General features: G+C 38.6%; 1 protein-coding gene across 1 annotated transcript in view; it reads right to left on the bottom strand.

Annotated features, from left to right (window-relative positions):
* Positions 1-3,650: 3,650 nt before the first annotated feature.
* LOC112912623 (uncharacterized) overlaps positions 3,651-21,589 on the bottom strand; it is a 156,843-nt gene continuing 138,904 nt past the window's right edge. The window contains exons 37-40 of the mRNA XM_072722109.1: positions 18,876-19,178; positions 17,488-17,702; positions 4,932-4,973; positions 3,651-3,966 (exon numbers count right to left, since the gene is read on the bottom strand). Coding sequence (XP_072578210.1) covers positions 4,949-4,973; positions 17,488-17,702; positions 18,876-19,178 — 543 coding nt within the window. The 3' untranslated portion in view covers positions 3,651-3,966; positions 4,932-4,948. The remainder of the gene's footprint in view (positions 3,967-4,931; positions 4,974-17,487; positions 17,703-18,875; positions 19,179-21,589) is intronic.

The following is a 21,589-nucleotide window of genomic DNA, read 5'->3' as shown; positions in this document are numbered from 1 at the left end:
TAGCCATTAACATGGCGAATGTAAAGGAATTTTACAGATATAATTCAGTTAATTTTGAGTTAATCAAAAGGGAATTATTCTAAGTAAGCCTGATTTAATCAGGCAAAATCCTTAAAAGAGGACTGAGGCTTCTGTGCAGTGAAATCCTTTTTAGCTTCATGAAGCAAGCAGTCATAGTGAGGAAGCCTACATGGCCAAGAACAAGGAACAGCCTTGCTCTAGACTGAATATTTCTGTACCCCCACTCCCAAACTCATTGCTGTGCCTAAGACTGCGAATCCGAGAAAACCACCAAGGAGCTGACACCGATGCAAGTACATGAGGGTTTATTAACAAGCTTGAGCTTGGGTCCAAGTATACCCGACACAGTGGAGCAGGGACTTGGACCCCAGGATGAGTTACAGCTCGGTCCTATTAGCATTAGCAAGCTCGAGCTTGGGTCTAAGTATACCCAACACAGCAGACCAGGGACTTGGACCCTGAGGTGATTACAGCTGGGTTTTTATAGGCTGGTCTAGGGGTAAGGTGGGGTTTTCCAATAAGGATGGGGGTGTGAGAATCTCAAGTAAAGAGGTCTCACAAGCTCTTGCTTCCTTATTCTGATAAGGAATAAGGTGTTTTTTTCTGTAGCCGGGGTAGGGTAGAGTTCAGTTCCTGGTCACAGTGGCCTGGTCACAGTGGCCTGAGATGGCTGCTGAAGCTACAATGGCTGTACTTGTGCCAATGTTAAACTTGAATGGCCCTAATTTTCTTGGCCTCCACACTCATGACTTAAGTCTTAGTGTTCAATGTGATACTATTTGGAGGTGGTGGCCTTGGTAAGTGATTAAGTCAGAAAGGTGGAGCCCTCATGATTGAGATTAGTGCCCTTATAAAGGAGGCTGGAGGGAGCTCCCTTGGCCCTGTGCCTTATGAAGACACAGGAGGAAGACGGGCACTCGTGAACCAGGCCCTCACTGGACACTGAATCTGCCAGTGCCTTGACTTTGGACTTCCCAACTCCAGAACTATGAGAAACAGTAAGACAGTTTATCAAGATAGCTGCTGCTAAGCTCAATATGCAAAATAATTTTCTTTCTATAAGCTATAAACAGGAAATGAAATTGATTTTTAAAAATAACATTTAAAATAGATCAAAAGTATCAAATAACTGGAAATCAATCTAATATATATCTTGCAGGACCTTTATAGGAAATTTTTTTAAATACTGAGTTAATCAATTAAAATATCATTTGGAAAACTCAGTGTTATGTCTCTTCCCTACAAACTATTTATAGATTCAATGCAATTCCAATCCAAATCTTTGTGTTGTAAAGCTTGATAAGTTGATTATAAAAGACCCATGGAGCCCTTTCCCCTTTATTCTTTCTCTTCCCAAAGATTTCAGTTCAAAAGCATAGAAACAGAAACAGGGAACAGTGGTGTCCCAGAGTGAGGTGTTGGAGCCTGGCATAGAATGGGGAAAGTATAAATGTAGGAGTGTCACCCTGCACAGTGTTAAGAGCTCAAGACACAGCATCCCTGAAAGGTGAGTAACTTTGAATGAGGTATCACAGACTTCATGGTGTCAGGAGGCATCCACACAGGGAAAGAATAGACCAGCATGGGTTTTTCAGAGCCTGTAAGTGTGGCACATCATCTGCAGAAGTGGCCTGGCACACGGTGTCTCAGAAAGGAGGTATTTAGATGCCTCAAAATACTTCCCCATAAAATGCTAATTAATTGTAAAGTACAAAGTTAACATTCTGGAGGAGAAAACTGAAGATTCTACTCCAGCAATCAACATCACCAACAATGGGACAAATGAAAATTGTAGGTCACATGATATGATGCAATAGAAGAGTTGAGGACCAGTTCAGTCATGCTCTTGCTAAAATATATGATCTGAATTTGATCATAAGGAAATATAATAAAAACCCACATTGAAAGACATTCTAGGGCAGCCCAGGTGGCTCAGTGGTTTAGCCCTGCCTTTGGCCCAGGGCGCGATCCTGGGGACCAAGAATCGAGTCCCACATCAGGTTCCCAGTATGGAGCCTGCTTCTCCCTCTGTCTCTGCCTCTCTCTCTCTCTCTCTCTCTGCATCTCTCATAAATAAATAAAATCTGCCTTGCTATAAAGGATACTACAGACAACTGTCAAAGCTTTAAAAGAATATGAGGTTTAAATGATAGAGAGTATAGTTGATATAGCAATTGCACAACTGGGTATTTATCCGAAAGATAAAAATGTAGTGAAATGAAGGGGCACCTGCACCCCAATGTTTATAGTAGTAATGTCCACAATAGCCATTCTGTAGAAGGAGCCAAGATGTCCTTCAACAGAAGAATGGATAAAGAAGATGTGGTATATATACACAATGGGATATTACTTAGCCACCAGAAGGGATGAATACCTACCATTTGCATCAACGTAGATGGAACTGGAGGGTATTATGCTGAGTGAAACAAGTCAATTGGAGAAAGACAATTACTGTATGGTCTCACTCATAGGCGGAATATAAGAAATAGTGCAAGGAGGGGAAACTGAATGGGGATCAGAAAGGAAGACAAACCATGAGAGACTTAAGTCTGGAAAACATATTGAAGGTTGCTCAAGGGGAGGTAAAGGGGGGGCTGGGATAACTCAGTGATGGCATGGAGAAGGGCATGTGACTTGATGAACACTGGGTGTTATACACAACTGATGAGTTATTGGAAACTTTATCTGAAACCGATGACCCTTGTAAATGTTGGCAAATTGAATTTAAATTAAAAAAAAAAAGAATGTATACTTAACACAGTTTGGGTGTACTTATATGCCGATTTTAAAAAATACAGTACTGTAAATATATTTTCTCTTCCTTCTGATTTTTCTTAATTTTCTTTTCTCTAGCTTACTTTGTAGGGAGAATATAGTATGGATTACATATAACACACAAAACATAGGTTAATTGACTGTTTTGGTACAATAAATATTCTGGTCAACATCAGATTATTAGTAGTTAAGTGCCTGGGGGAGTCAAAGGTTCACAGATTTTCACTACAGAGTATCAGTGCCCCTATGCTCCACAGTATTCAAGGGTCAATTGCATTAGTGTTGATTTTCTGATTGGCAGGGTTGTACGGTAGCTATGTGGAATGTACTGACTTGCAGGATGAAAATGCTACAGGAATTGGGCATAATTTAACAATTTACTTCCAAAGTCCTGGGGGGAAAAGTTCTTTTTCTTTATTTTTACTTTTCTCTAATTTTAAAACTGTTCTCAAAAAGTAAATAAAAAATAAACAGAAAAGGTAAAAAGCCTTAGGCAAATCTTATTTCACCATGAGGAAAGAGCTATGAATAAGTATTTAAATTTAAAATTAAAATTATACATGGGTTTTATGGCACTATAAAAATTGTATTACATGTACCACTGGTAGATAGCCTTAGCAGCAGTATATCAAAATGATGTCTGTCTAAATCCATAGGTCCAGTAATAAAAACTAAAATACAAAAAAAGCTATCAGTTAACACCACTGAAATATTGACAACTTGGTTGTTTGGGTGCTGTTTAAAAGGCTGGTACTTGGGCAGACTGAAGCATGCTAGTTTCCACTGCTTAAAAGTTCATCAGACGCCAAGAAACGTAGCTTAAAATAGTATATAAACTTTCATTACACACGATATAGCAAAATTTTCTTTAATAAAGATTTTTTGTACAACAGACATTACTGGGAAACAAAATGTTTTAATTTTAATTGTTTTAACTTTAAATTAATTTTAATTAATTTTAACGTTTTAAAAGGAACTTTTTAAAAGTTAAAAAGTATCACTTTGTAAGTGATAAACTTTTACTATGTATCTTTCAGATCATATACTTTTTATTCAAAATCTCTACATATTCTCGTCATGCTTGCAGTACTAGATCTTGATTTACATTTGATTCATCAGTAGGTCCTAAAGGAGAGGATCTACAGAATCCTGCTTCTAATTCACGAGCAGCTGAAAAAGAGAAAGAATAATAATAGTCTTTATCTGAAATACTTTATAGTTAACTAGAAGTTAGTAAAAAAAGTTGGAATCTTCTGAGTGTTAAGAATGAAAAATATCTACATATAACTACAATATAAAATACAAGATTACTATTAAATCAAGTTTGCTCACGATTGCCCATTGAATTAATTACTACTGTGGATAAATACTAGAGCTTCTGGTTTTCTCATTACAAGATGAGATTGCAAGCTGATGGCACAGTCCACCCCTGAACAATCATACACTATCAACTTTGAAATTGCCGAAAAATCAAACAGGCAATTTCTAGAGTCAAATATACCACGACAGGTTTAAAACAAGACACTCTAAGAACACACAGAAGGGACATCCTGGTTTTCTATCAATATTGTCTGCTTTTCAGTGGAGGGAATAGGTAGGCTGATACCTGAAAGATTACTCTCTGCAAAGCAGCAGAGTAGGGTAATAGCGACAGAGAAGGCTCAACAACGTGGCAAGAACCAAATTGATTTGGGTGTTTGTATTCCATGCTAAGGAACCTGGAATTTTACCCAATGGCAAACCAGTGGCTGGAGATTGAAATGTCACCTGTCAAGGGACAGCTATATGAACTATATAATTGCTTAATGAAGTATTACTAAGACAAGTCTGGTCTTTTTGGTCTTCCACCACTAGCAGAAACAAGAATTTGAGAACGCCCACATTTTCAGATTGACAGTTGAATAGCGATGGCACAAGTGAAAAGTGGTAACAGGCGCACAGACAGCAGATTTTTAAAAAAGGTATGAAACACGATGACCAAATGAGGAATAGGTCTGTTATTCATTATGTTTATGTTTTACATTTTTATTAGATATATCTAGACAAAATTTAGCAAGGGGAAGGGATGCCAGTTACTATTTGTGGTTTATTTTGGAAATTAATGACCATCTAAATTCATACATTTGGCAACATACCTCTTTTAATTCTCTAGTTATATTTTCTTCCAACTCCTGCATCTGAAATAAATCAAACGTTACTTACAATGTTCAAGAGACATTAAACAAGAGACATTATTGTAAGAATTTTATTTTGCTTATGAAACGTGGTCTGAAAATGATACTTTTAGAGAGTAAAAGTTATGGATTGCTTAAATAGAAAGATAATCACATAAATAAATCCCTACTTAGTTTAATCTGGATAACTGAGAAGAAACCTATATTGCTGTTCAGAGGAGTCTAATAAAAAGTACAATTAATATTGATGGATTGAATACACAGAATTTCTGGAAGAAGAGGACGATGGTGGAGGAGTAGGAGACCCTAGTTTTGTCTGGTGTCTGGAATTCAGCTACATAGCTATCAAATCATCTGAACACCTTTGAACTCAGACAAAGAGCCAAGAAAAGAATTGTTGCAATTCTACAAATAGAACAGTGACCACTTTCTGCAAGGTAGGAGGTGTGGAGAAATGAATCCCAGGCATATATCTGAAGATAAACCATGGGGGCAGGGAGCCTCTGGAAGCCAGAAGGCAAGTCCTGGAAAGTGATATAGCAGCAGAGTGCACAACCAGAACTTTTAAGAAGTCTGTTCCAGTGAGGACATCCCTGTCTGAAAGGTGCTCAGGTGGCAATGGGGGGCAGCATACTAGGTGGGATGGACAGTGTGGTCTCAGGATCCCTGGGGGTCATAAAAAGATTGGGGGTGCCTGAGTATGGCAGTTGCCAAGGCATTTGAGCACGGAAGCCAGTTGCAATCAGTGAGCCCAGGAGTGAGCATTCAGCTCTGTGTTGCCATAAACCCCAAACCGAGGATCACTCAGGTGACCACACTCCAAGCAGGGGTCCAGCAAGTGGCAAAACTGGGCAAGACCTCCTCATTCCCCCTGGAGGCGCAACGCGAATGGGGGCTACAGGGGTCTGCAAAGTTTGGAAAACCGAAAGGGGGTCGTGTGCTTGAGATAAAAATGCTTAGTCACAGGCTGGGTGAATACAGAGTGCAGACAGAAACCAGGGAGACACGCAGTTGGGAGTGAGATCTTTCAATTCCAGGGCTGGAGATTAGGAGGCCATCATTTTCATTCTCATCCTCTAAAGCTGCCCAGAAAGCCGTCAGGGAACAAAAGCCACAGAGAGCAATCTGAAGCTGCTTACCTGGCCTGGCCCCCTGGCAAGGATGGTGTAATCCCACCCTAAGCAAAGACACCTAAGAATCATCCCAACAGGCCTCTCCCCCAGGAGGTCAGCAACAACATCCAGCTGAGACCAACTTGACTCATCATAGAGAGCTGCAGAACTCCAGTGCTAGGGGCAAACAGTATATAGAATTCATGGCTATTTCTCATGACTCCTTTGTCTTTCGAGTTTAATTTTCTTTTTCCTTTTCAACCAATTTCATCGCTTATCAACTCTTTTACAATTTACCTTTTTACACTTACATTCAATCCTTTTACTGCATTTAGTAGTATAATTGTATATACGGAAGTTTTTCTCTCTGTACCATTTCGGGAAGTAGTTCCTTCTAAGAAATAGACTAAAATACAACCAGTATCTACTATACTGCTCTATTCACTTCATCTGTCTGATTATATTATTTTTAAAATCTATCTTACTTTTCATATTTACAGTTAAATTCTATCCTTTCATTGCATTTAATTTTATTTTTGCATGTAATGAAGCATTTCATTTTTTACAATTTTGGGATGTAATTTCTTATAACAAAGAGACCAAAATATACATAGGATATGGTATACTGCTCGGTTCTGTTCAACTGCCTGATAATATCCGTTTTATATTTAGACTTTTAATTTCCATTTTTACACTTACATTCTAGCCTTTCGTTGTATTTAATTTTATTTTTGTGTATATACAAGGTTGCCTCTTAACCATTTGGGGATGCAATTTCCTATCAAACAGACCAAAATACACATAGGATCCAGTGTACTGCTCTGCTCAGCTCTCTAATTCTATTATCACCTTTTAAAATCTTTTTTGGTTTCGGGTCTCTTCTGATTTGTTTAGCATTTATTTCTCTGGGGTCATTCTCGATATTTTTCTATTCTGTTCTCTCACTCATCTCTTCTTCTCTGGACAGAATGACAAGATGGAAAAACTCACCGCCACAAAGAGAACGAGAGGTAGTGCTGACTGCCCGGAACCTAATCAGCATGGATATAAGTAGGAGGCTGGAGCGAGAGTTCAGAACAATGACCATCAAGATGATAGCGGGGCTTAAAAAACACACAGAGGACACTAGAGAATGCCTTTTTGGAGAAACAAAACAACTGATATCTAATCAAGTTGAGCTAAAAAAGGCTAATCTTAGTGAGATGCAATAAAAAATGAAGGTTCTAACTGCTAGGATAAGTGGGGCATAACAGAGAAGTAGTGATATAGAAGACAGAACGATGGAGAATAAAGAAGCTGAGGAAAAGCGAGAGAAACAACCACTGGACTATGACAGGAGGATTTGAGAGATGAGTCGGTCCACACAGCAAAACAATGTTAGAATAATGGGGATCCCAGAGGAAGAGGGGAAGGAGGGGGCAGAAGCCATATTTGAGCAAATTATAGCAGAGATCTTCCCTCATCTGGGGAAAGATACAGGAACTCAAGTGCCAGGAGGCACAGAGAACCTTCCTCAAAATCAATAAAAAACAGGTCAACATATCTCAACATATAATAGCAAAGCTTGCAAATTTCAGACACAAAGAGAAAATCCTGAAAGCAGCTTGGAACAAGAGGCCCTGAACCAAGAAGGAGAGAAATACTCGGCTGGCAGCAGATCTATCCAAAGAGACCTAGCAGGCCAGAGAGAGCTGGCCTGATATACTCAGGGTGCTCAATGAGAAGAATCTACAGCCAAGAATTTTATCCAGCAAGGCTCTCATTCAAAATAGAAGGGGAGATAAAAAGCTTCCAGGACAAACAGAAACTAAAAGAATTTGTGATCACTAAACCAGCCCTGCAGGAAGTGGTAAAGGGGAACCTTTAAGCAAACAGAGAGCCCAAAAGTAACACAGACCAGAAAGGAACAGACACAGTACACCCAAACACGGACTTTACACGTAATACACTGGCACTACATTCATATCTTTCAATCGTTACTCTGAATGTAAACAAGCCAAATGCCCCAGTCAAAACACACAGGGTATCACAGTGGATTACCAAAAAAAAAAAAAAAAAAAAAAGCAAGATCCATCGATATGCTATCTGCAAGAGACTCATTTTAGACACAAAGACAACTCCAGATTGAAGGTGAGGGGGTGGAAAACCATTTATCATATTAAAGGACATTAAAAAAAAAAAAACTGGAGTGGCAATCTTGATATCGGACAAGTTGGATTTTAAACCAAAGACTGCATTAAGAGATGAAGAAACACACTGTGCCATAATTAAAGGGTCTATCCAAAGAGAAAATTGAACAATTATAAGATTTAATGCCTCTTAAGTGGGAGCAGCCAACTACATAAACCAATTTTCTGTTAAGATTCATTTAGTTATTTGACAGAGAGAACAGAAGCAGGGGCAGCAGGAGAGGGAGCAGCAGACTCCCCACTGAACAGGGAGCCTGATCAGGGCTTGATCCCAGGACCCTGAGATCATGACCTGACCGAAGGCAAGGGCTTAACCGACTGAGCCACCCAGGCCACCTTATAAACCAATTAATAGCAAAATTAAAGGAACACATTGATAGTCATACAATAATAGTAGGCACTTTAACACACCACTCACTGTAACGGCCAGATCATCCAAGCAGAAGATCCACGAGGGCACAAGGGCTTTGAATGACACACTGCACAAAATGGACTTCACAGATATCTTCAGAGCATTCCATCCCACGGCAACAGAATACACATTCTTCTCGGGTGCACATGGAACATGTTCCACACTAGATCTTGTACTGGGTCCTAAGTGAGGTCTCAACTGATACCAAAAGATTGGGATCCTTCCCTGCATACTTTCAGACCACAATGCTTTGAAACTGGAACTTGATCACAAGAGGAAATTTGGAAAGAATTCAAATACACGGAGGTTAAAGAATCAAACCAGGGAATTAAAGCACAATTTTAAAAACCTCATAGAAACAAACGAAAACGGAAACACAACTGCTCAAAACATCTGGGATGCAGCAAAGGTCATCGAAGTATATATGGGAAGAGGGAAGTATATAGCAATACAAGCCTTTCTCAAGAAACGAGAAAGGTCCTAAAGTACACAACCTAACCTTACACCTAAAGGAGCTGGAAAAGAACAGAAGATTAAAGCCTAAAACCAGCAGGAGAAGATCTTCATAAAGATCAGAGCAGAAATCAATGAAATAGAAACCAAAGGAACAGTAGAACAGATCGATCAATGAAATCAGAAGCTGGTTCTTTGACAGAATTAATGAGATCGATAAACCGCTGGCCAGACTTTTCAAAAAGAGAACGGACCCAAAGAAATAAGATGGTGAATGAAAGAAGACAGATCACGACCAGCACCAGAGAAATAGAAACAACTATAAGAACACATTCTGAGCAACTACAGGCCAACAAACTAGGCAATCTGGAAGAAATGGATCCCTTCCTATCAAAACTGAAACAGGAAGACACAGAAAACTTGAACAGACCCATAACCAGCAAGGAAATGGAAGCAGTCACCAAAAATCTGCCAACAAACAAGAGTCCAGGACCGGGTGGCTTCCCAGGAGAACTCTACCACACATTCCAGGAAGAATTCACCTATTCTTCTGAAGCAGTTTATAAACAATAGAAATGGAAGGGAAACTTTCCAACTCTCTCTGTGAGGCCAGCATTACCCTGATCCCCAAACCAGACCAAGACCCCACCCAAAAGGAGAATTAAGGTCCAATATCCCTGATGAACATGGATGCCAAAATTCTCACCAAGACCCTAGCTGGGAGGATTCAACAACACATTAAAGGATTATTCACCATGTCCAAGTGGGATTTATGCCTGGGCTGTGAGGGTCATTCAACATCTGCAGATGAATCAATGTGATACACTACAGTAATCAAAGAAAGGACAAGAACCACAGGATCCTCTTAGCAGATGGCAGAAAAAGCACTTGACAAAGCGCAGCATCCTTTCTTGATCAATACTCTTCGCAGTGCAGGGAGGGAGGGAACATATCTCAAAATCATAAAAGCCATCTACGAACAGCCCACGCCCAGTCTCATTCTTAATGGGGAAGAACTGAGAGCTTTGCCGCTAAGGTCAGGAACACGACAGGGAGGTCCACTCTCACCCGTGTTGTTCGACATAGCCTCAGCAATTAGACAACAAAAAGAAATAAAAAGGCATCTGAATCAAGAAAGAAGTCAAACCCTCACTTTTTGCAGAGGACATGATATCGTATGTGGAAAACCCCAAAGACTCCACCCCAACATTGCTAGGACTCATAGAGGAATTGCGCAAAGCAGCAGGATATGAAATGCATGCACAGAAATCAGTGGCATTTCTATACACTAACAATGAGACGGAAGAAAGAGAAACTGAGGAGTCCTTCCATGTACCGTTGCACTAAACACCGTAAGATACCTCGGAATAAACCTACGCAAAGAGACAAGGATCTGCACTCTGCAGACGATAGGACATTCTGGAAAGAAATTGAGAAAGACATAAAGAACTGAAATCATTCCATGTTCGTGAATTGGAAGAACAAATATTGTTAAGATGTCTATGCTAGCTCGAGCAATCTCTACATTCAATGCAACCAACTTCTTTTCTTCTTCTTCTTCTTTTTTTTCTTAAAGAGTTTTAATTTATTTATTCATTAGAAACACACACACACACAGAGGCAGAGACACATGTAGAGGGAGAAGCAGGCTCCATGCAGGGAGCCCAACGTGGCACTCGATTCTGGGTCTCCAGGATCACGCCCTGGGCTGAAGGCAGTGCTATACCGCTGAGCCACCTGGGCTGCCCCCAACTTCTTTTCACACAGCTGGAGTAAATAATACTAAAATTTGTTTGGAACCTTAGAAGACCCCGAAGAGCCAAAGGTATGCTGAAAAAGGTAGCCAAAGCTGGTGGCATTACAAGCCGGTCTTCAAGCTCTATTGCAAAGCTGTGATCAACAGGACAGTATGGTCCTGGCACAAGAGCAGGCATGTCAATCAGTAGACTAGAAGACAAAACCCAGAAGTGGACCTGGACCCTCAACTCTATGGTCCACTCATCTTCAACAATACTCAAAAGAATATCTAATGGAGAGAATACAGTCTCTTCCACAAATGGCATGGGAAACTCAGACCACCATATGTAGAAGAATAAAACTGGACCATTTTCTTACACCGTACACAAAAATAGACTCAAAATGGATGAAACACCCAAAGGTGAGACAGGAATCCATCAAAATCCTAGAGGAGAACACAGCCAGCAACCTTTGTGACCTCGGCTGCAGCAACTTCTTGCTAGACATGTCACCAGATGCCAAAATGACCTACTGGGACTTCATCAAGATAAAACGCTTTTGCACAGCAAGGAAACAGTTGACAAAACCAAAAGACAACTGACAGGATGGGAGAAGGTATTTGCAAATGCCTTATCAGATAAATGGCTGGTATGCAAAGTCTATAAAGAGCTAATCAAAGTCAACACCCAAAGAAAGATAATCCAATGAAGAAGTGGGCAGAAGAAATGAAAGGACATGTCTCCAAAGAAGACATACAGATGACCAACAGACACAGGAAAACATGCTTTACATCAATTGGCACCAAAGAAATAGAAATCAAAATCACATTGAGTTTTTCCCCATCACACCTTTCATAATGGCTAAAATTAGTAAGTCTGGAAATGACAGATGTTGGCGGGAATGCAGAGAAAGGGGGATCCTCTTTAGATGCTGGTGGGAATGCAACCTGGTGCAGCCACTCTGGAAATCAGTACCAGAGGTTCCTCAAAGAGTTGAAAAAGGAGCTACCTATGTAAAACCCAGCAATTGCACTAGAAGGTATGAATCCCAAAGATCATTTTGGTCGGCATCCAAAGGGGCACCTGCACCTGTATGTTTATAGCAGTAATATCCTCAATAGCCAAACTGAAAAGTATGGATGTTCTTTGAAAGAGGTATTCATAAGAAGACGTGTAGATATAAATAATCATATTTATTTATTAGACTGAGAGAGGGAGAGGGATGGAGAGAGAGTACAGAATATTACTCAGCCAATAAATAGTGAAATCTTGGGACCCCTGGGTGGCTCAGTGGCTGAGAGTTGGCCTTTGGCTCAGGGCGTGATCCCGGAATCCTAGGATCGAGTCCCACATTGGGCTCTCTGCATTGAGCCTTTCCTCCTCCCTCTTGCCTCTGTCTTTGTGTGTGTCTTCTAAATAAATAAGTAAAATCTTAAAAAAGGAGAAGGAAATCTTGCCATTTGCAATGATGTGATGCAACCAGAGGGGTTGATGGTTAGCAGATTGAGTCCATCGGAAAATGACAATTATCCTATGATTTCACTCATATGTGGAATTTAAGAAAACAGAGTAGCATAGGGGAAGGAAAGGAAGAATAAAACAGGATGAAATCAGAGAGGGAAAGAAATCATAAGATACTCTTAATCATGGGAAACAATTCGTGGGTTGCTGTAGGTGAAGGGTGGGTAGGGTAAGTGGGTGATGGGCATTAAGGAAGGCACCTGATGGAATGAGCACTGGGTATTATATAAGACTGATGAATCTCTACCTCTGAAACTAAGAATAACATTATAAGCTAATTAACTGTATTTAAATAAAAAATAGTCAAGAAACCAGTGGAACTAGGAACGTCAAATAAAAGAATATACAGAACTTCTGAAGGATCCTGTTTGATCTTGTTCCAAAAAGTGTAAACAAGAGTCATTTTACACTTAAAGTAATACTTTGTGATTTTCAGAAAAAGTGCCCTTTATGAGAGTTTAATCAGCTGCTTAATAAATTATTCCTCAGAATGAGCTTCCCACTTTTGCACTTTTAGAAAAACAGAATCTTAAGTTATATGTTGTATGCTCTGTTTGTCAGCTCAGACTCTTAAATACATAAAACAAAGAAAGTGGGACTACATAAAGTCATGGGGAAACTCTGCTGGCAATACTGAGTAAAACTATTTTGTTATCTATATGCTGACTGATATACTTCTTTTCATGTGAATACAGAGATTTCAGAAAATCTGTTTGAGGAAAGGAAAAAATAGAAGCTAGCACCAGTTTTCCAACTTAGTTTCTCAATGATAAGTTTCTAGAATTAGAAACAAGGAAAAGAAATTTTAACTGTAACTTTGTTTCCTTTCTATGAATTAGGACTAATTTTTCAAACACCTGACTTACCTAGTTATCATTATCTACTTAATTATGAAATATTTGGGAATATTTCAAACTACCGTTGACCTTTGAGCAATACAGTGGTTAGGTGCGCTTACCCCTGTGCAGTCAAAACTCTGTATAATTTCTGATTCTCCCAAAATTTAATTACTAATAGCCTACTGGTGATGGGAAGCCTTACCAATAACACAGTCCATGGACATTACATGTATTATATAATATGTTCTTAAAATAAAGTAAGCTAGAGGAAAAAAAGGTTATTGAGAAAAACATAAGAGAAAATACAGTACAACCCAACAGCCAAGAAAGTCCATGTGTAGGCTAACTAGACCTGCAGCTTCAATTCCATGTTGGTCAAGGATCAAATGTGTATTACAAATATTCCCATCTAGAATGCTCTTACTTACACTTTTCTTATAAAAGGTATCCTCTCATTGAATTCCCAAAATAGGGTCTAAATAAGGTACTAAGTGGTGCCTAGGTGGCTCAGTCACTCAAGTGCCTGCCTTCATTTCCTTAATGCAATTATCTTTTCCCCAAAAGCTCTTTTCCTAAATATTTGCTTCTGTGACCCTGGTTTATTTCCAGGTGAGAATTGAGTTAGATGGTAGAAATAGCTTGAAATCCATTAATAACGAGAACATATTTGCAATTTTATTTATACTTTTCCATTTATCAAAAACATAGGAAGGTAAGAAAATTATACACATAAAAACAACGTATCAGCAAATTTTAATTCGAAGACTTAGTAGTTCGAAGGGTTTTCTCATAACAGTTTGTTTCCAAACTACCAATCATAGAAATCTAAGGTTCCATTGGGGATACTGTAGGATTGAGGGACAAAAGTCTACAGCTGTAGTTGCATCTCTCTTTTAGCTACACAGCTCCACTTGAGTCTGTTTTGTATAATACAGTTTAATGCAAACAAAACAAAACAAAAACCAACAAAAAACCCAAAACAAAACAAAACAAAAAGCAAATTAAGTTCTATTCTTTGAAAAAAATTTTTCCCCAAAGTTATCAAAGAACTACTTCAGTCAAAGTCCTTAATTTTACATAAGAGACAAGAAGGCCTCAGAGAGATTGCAGTTTGCCTCAGGTCAAAAGACCAAAGAGTTGCAGGCCAGGAATGTGCTTTAGGTCCTCCTGAGCCAAGGGTTTTTATGCCAGTTACTTCATCATCTTCAGGAAAAATACCTACATTTTTAACTATAACTGACTGAAAATGAACACCTAAAAGTTTGTCATGTGGCTCCATAATGTCTAGGCATGAGGCACAAAACAGCTTTCTAATTAAATTATAAATTTTAAAGTCTAAAGTCTAAAGTCTGAAGTCTAATTTAAATTATAAATTTTAAATTATAATGTAAAATTATAAATTTTAAAGTTTTATGAATAAAAATACAGCAATGGAAATGATCTTAACTCCTATTAGGAACAGTTAATAGGCTGCATTTATAAGCACAAATTTTTTAAACCACAAGACATGGAACTTGAAGGAGAAAATCTTTAGTTGAACCAACGAGTTTGAAATGGAGGAAACTCTTCCTGGAAAGAATTATTCTTTTCCTCCAGATAAAACTTGGTTTACCAAAGTCAATCAACAAATGAGTTATCTATGTTGTGGATTATTAAACACAAAACAGATTTCTCTTTACCACCTAGTATGCTCTGTCCAACCTCTCATCATTATGAGAGTTGGTATGTACAAAAGACATGACTAACTTTAATTTAAATCCAGTCAGAAATTAGAGGTAAACCATCATTACCCACGTGTGGACTTATCTCTACCTTCCTCACAGCAGGAAGGGAGATTTACCTAATGAGCGAATTGGGGAGAAGGCACTAGGCAGTGCTTATGAGATTCCAAATCTCTTTTTTGAAAAGATGTGCTTGCTCCTGGTAACATGAATTCAGGTCTGCTCTCATCTTCGTGGGATGGGCATCAAACATTTGTTTCCTCCATTTACAACTGCGTGGGGAAGTGCCTAATTTGGGATAAAGAATTGGGAAGCCCGCTGTGGCTACATACCCACCCAAACCACATCCTCCAATCCGTTAGCATGTATTAGTAACAAAGCTACTAGTTTTTATCTCCATCTGCCTGACTCCTGTGCTCTGAACTCCGAAAAAGAAGAACACTGTCATCTGCCACCTACATCTGCCACCTACCCCACCACAGCTCCAATGAGAGAAATGACCAGACAATACTTCAAAAAATGTTTCTTCTTGCTTGACTTTATAACTAACATTCATTGTTCAAAGCAACATATTTTGAAGAGGGAAAAGCTGGAAAGAACAGTTTTAGAAACAAGCAGAGAAAGTCAGACAAAACGAGGAGGCAGAGGAGTATGTTCCAAATGAAAGAACAAGGCCACGAGACAAAACCTCAGAAAAATAACGAAATGAAACAGAGATGAGGAGTCTACCTGATAAAGAGTTCAAAGTAACTGTCACAGAGATGCTCAGCAAACTTGGAAGAATGGACAGATTCAGTGAGAACTTCAACAAAAAGAAAATATATAAAAGAACCAATTAGGGCTGAAGAATACAATAATTGAAATGAAAAATACACCAGACACAATCGACAGCAGATTAAAAGATGTGAAGAACAGATCAGCAATCTGCAAGACAGGGTAGTAAAAATCATCCAATCTGAAAAGCAAAAAGAAGAATTTGAAAAATTAAGATAAAGGGACCTCTGGAACAGCATCAAGTGTAATAAAACTCACATTAGAGAGGTCTCAGAAAAAGAAGAGAGAAAAGGGTGAAGAACTTATTTGAAGAAAGAATACCTAAAAACTTCCCTAACCTGGGGAAGAAAACAGACCTCCAGGCCCAGGAAGCATTGACAGTCCCAAATAAAAGGAACCCAAAGAGTTTCACACCAAGACACATAATAACAAGTCAAAAATTAAAGATAAAAGGAGAATCTTAAAAGCAGGAAAAAAAAAAAAGCAATTAGTTACATAAAAGCGAACCACTACAGGGATATCAGTGTGTTTTTCAGCAGAAATTGTGGCATGCACTCTGGAAAACTGCATGGAGGTTCCTCAAAGACTTAAAAATAGATCTGCCCTACGACCCAGCAATTGCACTACTGGGGATTTACCCCAAGGATACACATGCAGTGAAACACCAGGACACCTGCACCTCGAAGTGTATAGCAGCAATGTCCACAGTAGCCAAACTGTGGAAGGAGCCTCGATGTCCATTGAAAGATGACTGGATAAAGAAGATGTGGTCTATGTATACAACGGAATATTACTCAGCCATTAGAAATGACAAATACCCACCATTTGCTTCAATGTGGATGGAACTGGAGGGTATTATGCTGAGTGAAATGTGTCAATCGGAGAAGGACAAAAACATTATGTGGTCTCATTCATTTGGGGAATATAAAAATTAGTGAAAGGGAATAAAGGGAAAGGAGAGAAAATAAGAGTGAAAATACCAGTGAGGGTGACAAAACATGAGAGACACCTAACTCTGGGAAACGAACAAGGGGTAGTGGAAGGGAAGGTGGGCGGGGGGGCGGGGTTGGGGTGACTGGGTGATGGGCACTGAGGGGGGCACTTGGCGGGATGAGCACTGGGTGTTATGCTAAATGTTGGCAAATTGAACTCCAATAAAAAAAATTTTTTTTTAAACTTTTAAAGTAGGGTTGGAAAGAAGCAGGTATGTGAATCTGCTTTTTCCACTATAAATTTTATGAAGTTTAAATATAGATATGTATTCCCAATGAAAATTTAGTGTCCTAATTGAAATACACCATAATTGTAAAATACATCCTGGATTTCTAAGACTTCGAATGATAAAAATCTGAAATATCTCAGTAATAATTTTATATTGATCACAAGTTGAAAGGATATTTTTTGATGTATTGTGTTAAAATATATCAACTTTTAAAAAATAATACGCTGTCTAAATTTTAAAGTTTTAAACAATTAGTTTGTAAAGACAACAAGATCGAGTAACTGAAAATATTAACGGGAAAAAGTAAAGTCATATAAAACCAGAAAGAAAAAAGAAAAAAAGAAAAAGGAGGAGAGAGGCAAACTATCCTGGATGAACATAAAATGGTAAGTTTATTTACAAACGTTATTTTCCAAAACTATACTGTCCAGTTGGCTTTCATTTCCTACTCATCTCATGAACCCATCTCCATAAAAATTATGCTTTAGAGGCAAATTAATAAGCTAAATCTATTTTCATTGATTCTGTTTTAACTTACTTGCTCAGTTCTTCTGCCAATGACATTCGCATTTTTGATTCTTGTAGGTAGAGTTGCCTGTACTTTTCCAATTCAATTTCAAGTTCCTGAGAATTTCTTATTTTGGATTGAAATTCAGATTCCAGTTCTTCGATTCTGAGTGCCATTTGACTTCTTATTGAAGCATCATGACTTTCTCTAAACTGTTCTAACTTTTCTTGGCATGCTGCTTGTGTCTAAAGCAAATTAAAAGCACAGTTTTAAAACACCTAAAACTTGAGTAATTATAGTATATTTCTTTCCTTTAGTTGGGAATCAATGATTCAGAGACCAATTTTAAATGTGGAAAAAAACCTGAAGTGTAAAATATTTATCATCAATGTCACCTGAATTAAATCTGAATGATAAAGTTTAATCATTCTTTTTTTTTTTTTTAAGTTTAATCATTCTTATATTAGTACTCATGCAATCTGATACTTCAAAGAACAAGACAATCAATTAAAAATTTTAAAAAGTGCATAATACAACTTGAGAATACCCGTTTCTTAATTTCTGCTCAGAGCATGTTCTCAGTCAGGGGTCCTGAGGCCAAGCCCTGTGTCACACCCAGTATGGAGTCTACCCCAGATTCTTTCTCTCTCTCTCTCCCCCTCCGCCCCCCCCCCGTGCGGATCCCCCTGCTCATGCTCAATAAATAAATAAGGAAATAAATAAATAAATGAAATCCTCAAAAAGAATAACCCAGGAATGGAACATGGAGCCCAATGCAGGGCTTGATTTCACAAACCTGAGACCAAGACCTGAGCTGAGATCAAGAGTCTGCTGCTTAACCAACTGAGCCACCCAGACACTCCATGGTAAAAGTTTTATTTATTTATTTATTTGGGAAAAGTTTTAAATCACAATTTTTTTCTTTTCCTCTTAATAGTCTTGTTTCAGGGAATCCCTGGGTGGCTCAGCGGTTTAGCACCTGCCTGCAGCCCAGGGCACCAGCACTGCCTTCATCCCAGAATGTGATCCTGGAGTCCCAGGATCAGGTCCCACATCAGGCTTCCTGCATGGAGCCTGCTTCTCCCTCTGCCTGTGTCTCTGCTTCTCTCTCCCTCTCTCTGTGTATCTCCTGAATACATACATAAAATCTTAAAAAAAAAAAAAAAGAATAGTCCTGTTTCATACAAACTGGTCATAAAAATAAAATGATTCTCTCCTGAGAATCATTCTGAAAGATCAGTTAAGTGAGAATAATGATGAAAACTGAAATCTTTACAGGGAGGAACGAATGCCTCCAGAAATCTGGAGGAACAAACAGATTGCTGTAAAGGAAGCAGAGGAAACATACACAACGCATATAACCAAAGTGTACTTTGTAGTGAAATAAATGAAAGCATATCACAGATCAGTAAATTTACCTGTAAAAATCGATTCACTTCTTTTAATTTTTCTTCTACAATCAGTCTTACTCTCCGGTCAACCTCCTGTTTAATCTCCCATTTATACTTTTCTACTTGACTGCGTTCTACCACACTGACTTCTACATGACTTCTGAGGTTTACTACTTTTTGTTCCAACTTTTTTTTCATCTGTTTTAGTTTTTCACATTTCCTCTCTGTTGCTTTCATAGATAATAGCTCCTGTTGAAGAACTTGATTTTTTGCATCCAGGTGTAGACATCTTGAAGATTCAGTTTCCAGTCTTGCTCTAAGATCACCAATCTGCATGAATAGAACAATACAGTTTGGAAATGGAGTGAAATTAGTTTAACTCAAAACTATAACCAACATTTTAAAAAACATTTTATTTTTAAGTCTCTGCACTGAACCGTAGGCTCGAATTCGTAACGCCAAGATCAAGAGTAATATGCTCTACTGACTGAGTCAGCCAGGTGCTTCCATTTTAAAATGAATTCATTTGCAATAAAATATAATCTATATTGTAGTAGAGTCTTAGCATGTGGAACCCTGAAGCACTTAGAAAATTAAGAACAAAGTTAAAACCACTAGGAGTTACTTAAAAAGATCTCTGCTATCATTGTCTTTGCCACACAACATTTGTACTTCATTTTATGCTTTTATTTTTTCTATGACTGCTTCAGATGTTTCCTCCATAAAATAACTGTAAGTCACCTCTTAGTGTAAAGTCTCTTATATAGGCAAATTGAATTCAAATAAAATATTAAAAAAGAAAGTCTCTTGCCCCTTCCCCCATCCTAACACACCATAATTTTTCAAAACTATTTATTCATGAGACACATAGAGAGAGGCAGAGATATAGGCAGAGGGACAAACTCCACAGGGAGCCCGATGAAGGACTCGATCCCAAGACCCTAGGATCATGCCCTGAACCAAAGACAGATACTCAAACCACTGAGCCACTCGGGTGTCCCAATGAATACTCCCATTAATTTTTAAGAAGTTTTAGTAATATCATATTGACTTATGTAGGTCTGAACCAATAAATGCTTCCTAAGAGAAGACTCTGAAAATAAGACTCTAATTATTCAATCTATAAATACTGATTTTAATGCCACAAGCCTTTTTCTGAATGACAAATGATTTACATTAATTTGAATTGCATTCCCAGGAGAAATGATTCTCAGAATCCACACCTCTCAGTATAAAAACTTAGTGAGATGAACCATATACTTTTGGACAAAAAACCCCCACCTAATTGAATAGTACTATCTTATAATCCTCTGTTACTTCCCACAAAACAAGGGAACATACTAAGCACCAAAAACAACCGCCGAAAAACCTGACAGAGTTTCAGTGATGCTGAGTTGGGAAGAACTTCTTTCTTCTGGATATGATTGATGAGACAGGGTGAGTGGATGTGGTGGTTTTATAAATTCTTTGACACTTCTCCCATGATAATTCCTCCCCTTAAAATGTGCTGACCTTAGTAACTGGTTTCCAGTGAATAGAGTTCGGCAGAACTGCTGTGCGATTTTTAAGGCTAGGTTAAAGAATGTGATACAGCTTCCATTGACATTCTTCTTCTAGGGAAACCAACCCTTAGAATCTAGCTGCTGTGGGGAAGCTCAGGCCACCTGGTGTGTCTTCATGTAGAAATTTCAGCTGAGACTGACCCAGCTAACGTCCTTGCCAAAAGCCAGCCTCAACAGCCAAACATTTGCATGAACATGATTTTAGATGATTCTAGTCCCCAGCTTCCAGTCATCTCAGCTGACACCAAATGAAGAAGAAATGAGTTGGCCTTACTCAGCTTTGCCTAAACTAAACACTTGTGAACCAAATAAATGCTGTTTTGAGCAACTAGGTTTTGAGGTGGTTTATTATGCCACAATACATAACTGGCACAGATACTGATACTAAACTTGGGGTGCTGCCATTAAGAAATTTAAACCTGAACCTCCTTTGAACACAGAGGTAGGTAGAAACTGAAAGGATGTAGGGAAGAGTAAGAATGAAAACCAAAAGGGCTTCCAACAGACTGTTAATGGAAACCTGATGGCCCTTGAAGAGGCTGACAGCAAAGGTTCCAGGCAAGTGAAGAAAATGACACTAGAGGAAAAGGAACTCGCGCCACAAGCCACTTGAAAGTAAAACGGACACAAAAGATAAACTAAACAAGGTCTATGCAGTATGAAAGACCCGGACTAACTGGGTTCAAATATTTTTTCCACATTTATAGCCTTTCCATATGCTGAATTGTCAAATAATGCTAAAATAAAGAAATGCATTCTGGGGCAAGAGCAAATCCGGGAAAACATGGCCTATGGATGAAGCCAAGATGATAAAACCTTTTGTTAAGACCTCAGAAGGATTTCAGGTATGCCTCAAATTTCTTTAAGGATCTTAAGAGTATGAGCTTCACAGGAGAGCCCAGTTGAAAAGTTTATCTCAAAAAGACCCGGGAGAGTGGCTTTTCTACTGACATAAAATCAATCCATTGATTTTCACAGAAAAACTCAAGAAGTTAAGAAAATTATAGCATCAAAAACACTGTTTGCGAGCTTGGACTAAAAGAGACCTAGATAGCACAGACTGAAAATAGGCCTTAGGGTCTTAGAAGTCCCCACAGGGAAGCAGCAGGCTGAAAACACAGCTGCAAACACAGGTCATTTCTTTAAGGACAGAACCAAGAGCTCAGAGAGGATAGACAG

Source organism: Vulpes vulpes, chromosome 9 (assembly GCF_048418805.1).
Source record: "Vulpes vulpes isolate BD-2025 chromosome 9, VulVul3, whole genome shotgun sequence".
NCBI lineage: Eukaryota > Metazoa > Chordata > Mammalia > Carnivora > Canidae > Vulpes > Vulpes vulpes.
Note: the sequence above shows the minus strand (reverse complement) of the source record. Positions and strands in the feature narration are given on the sequence as shown.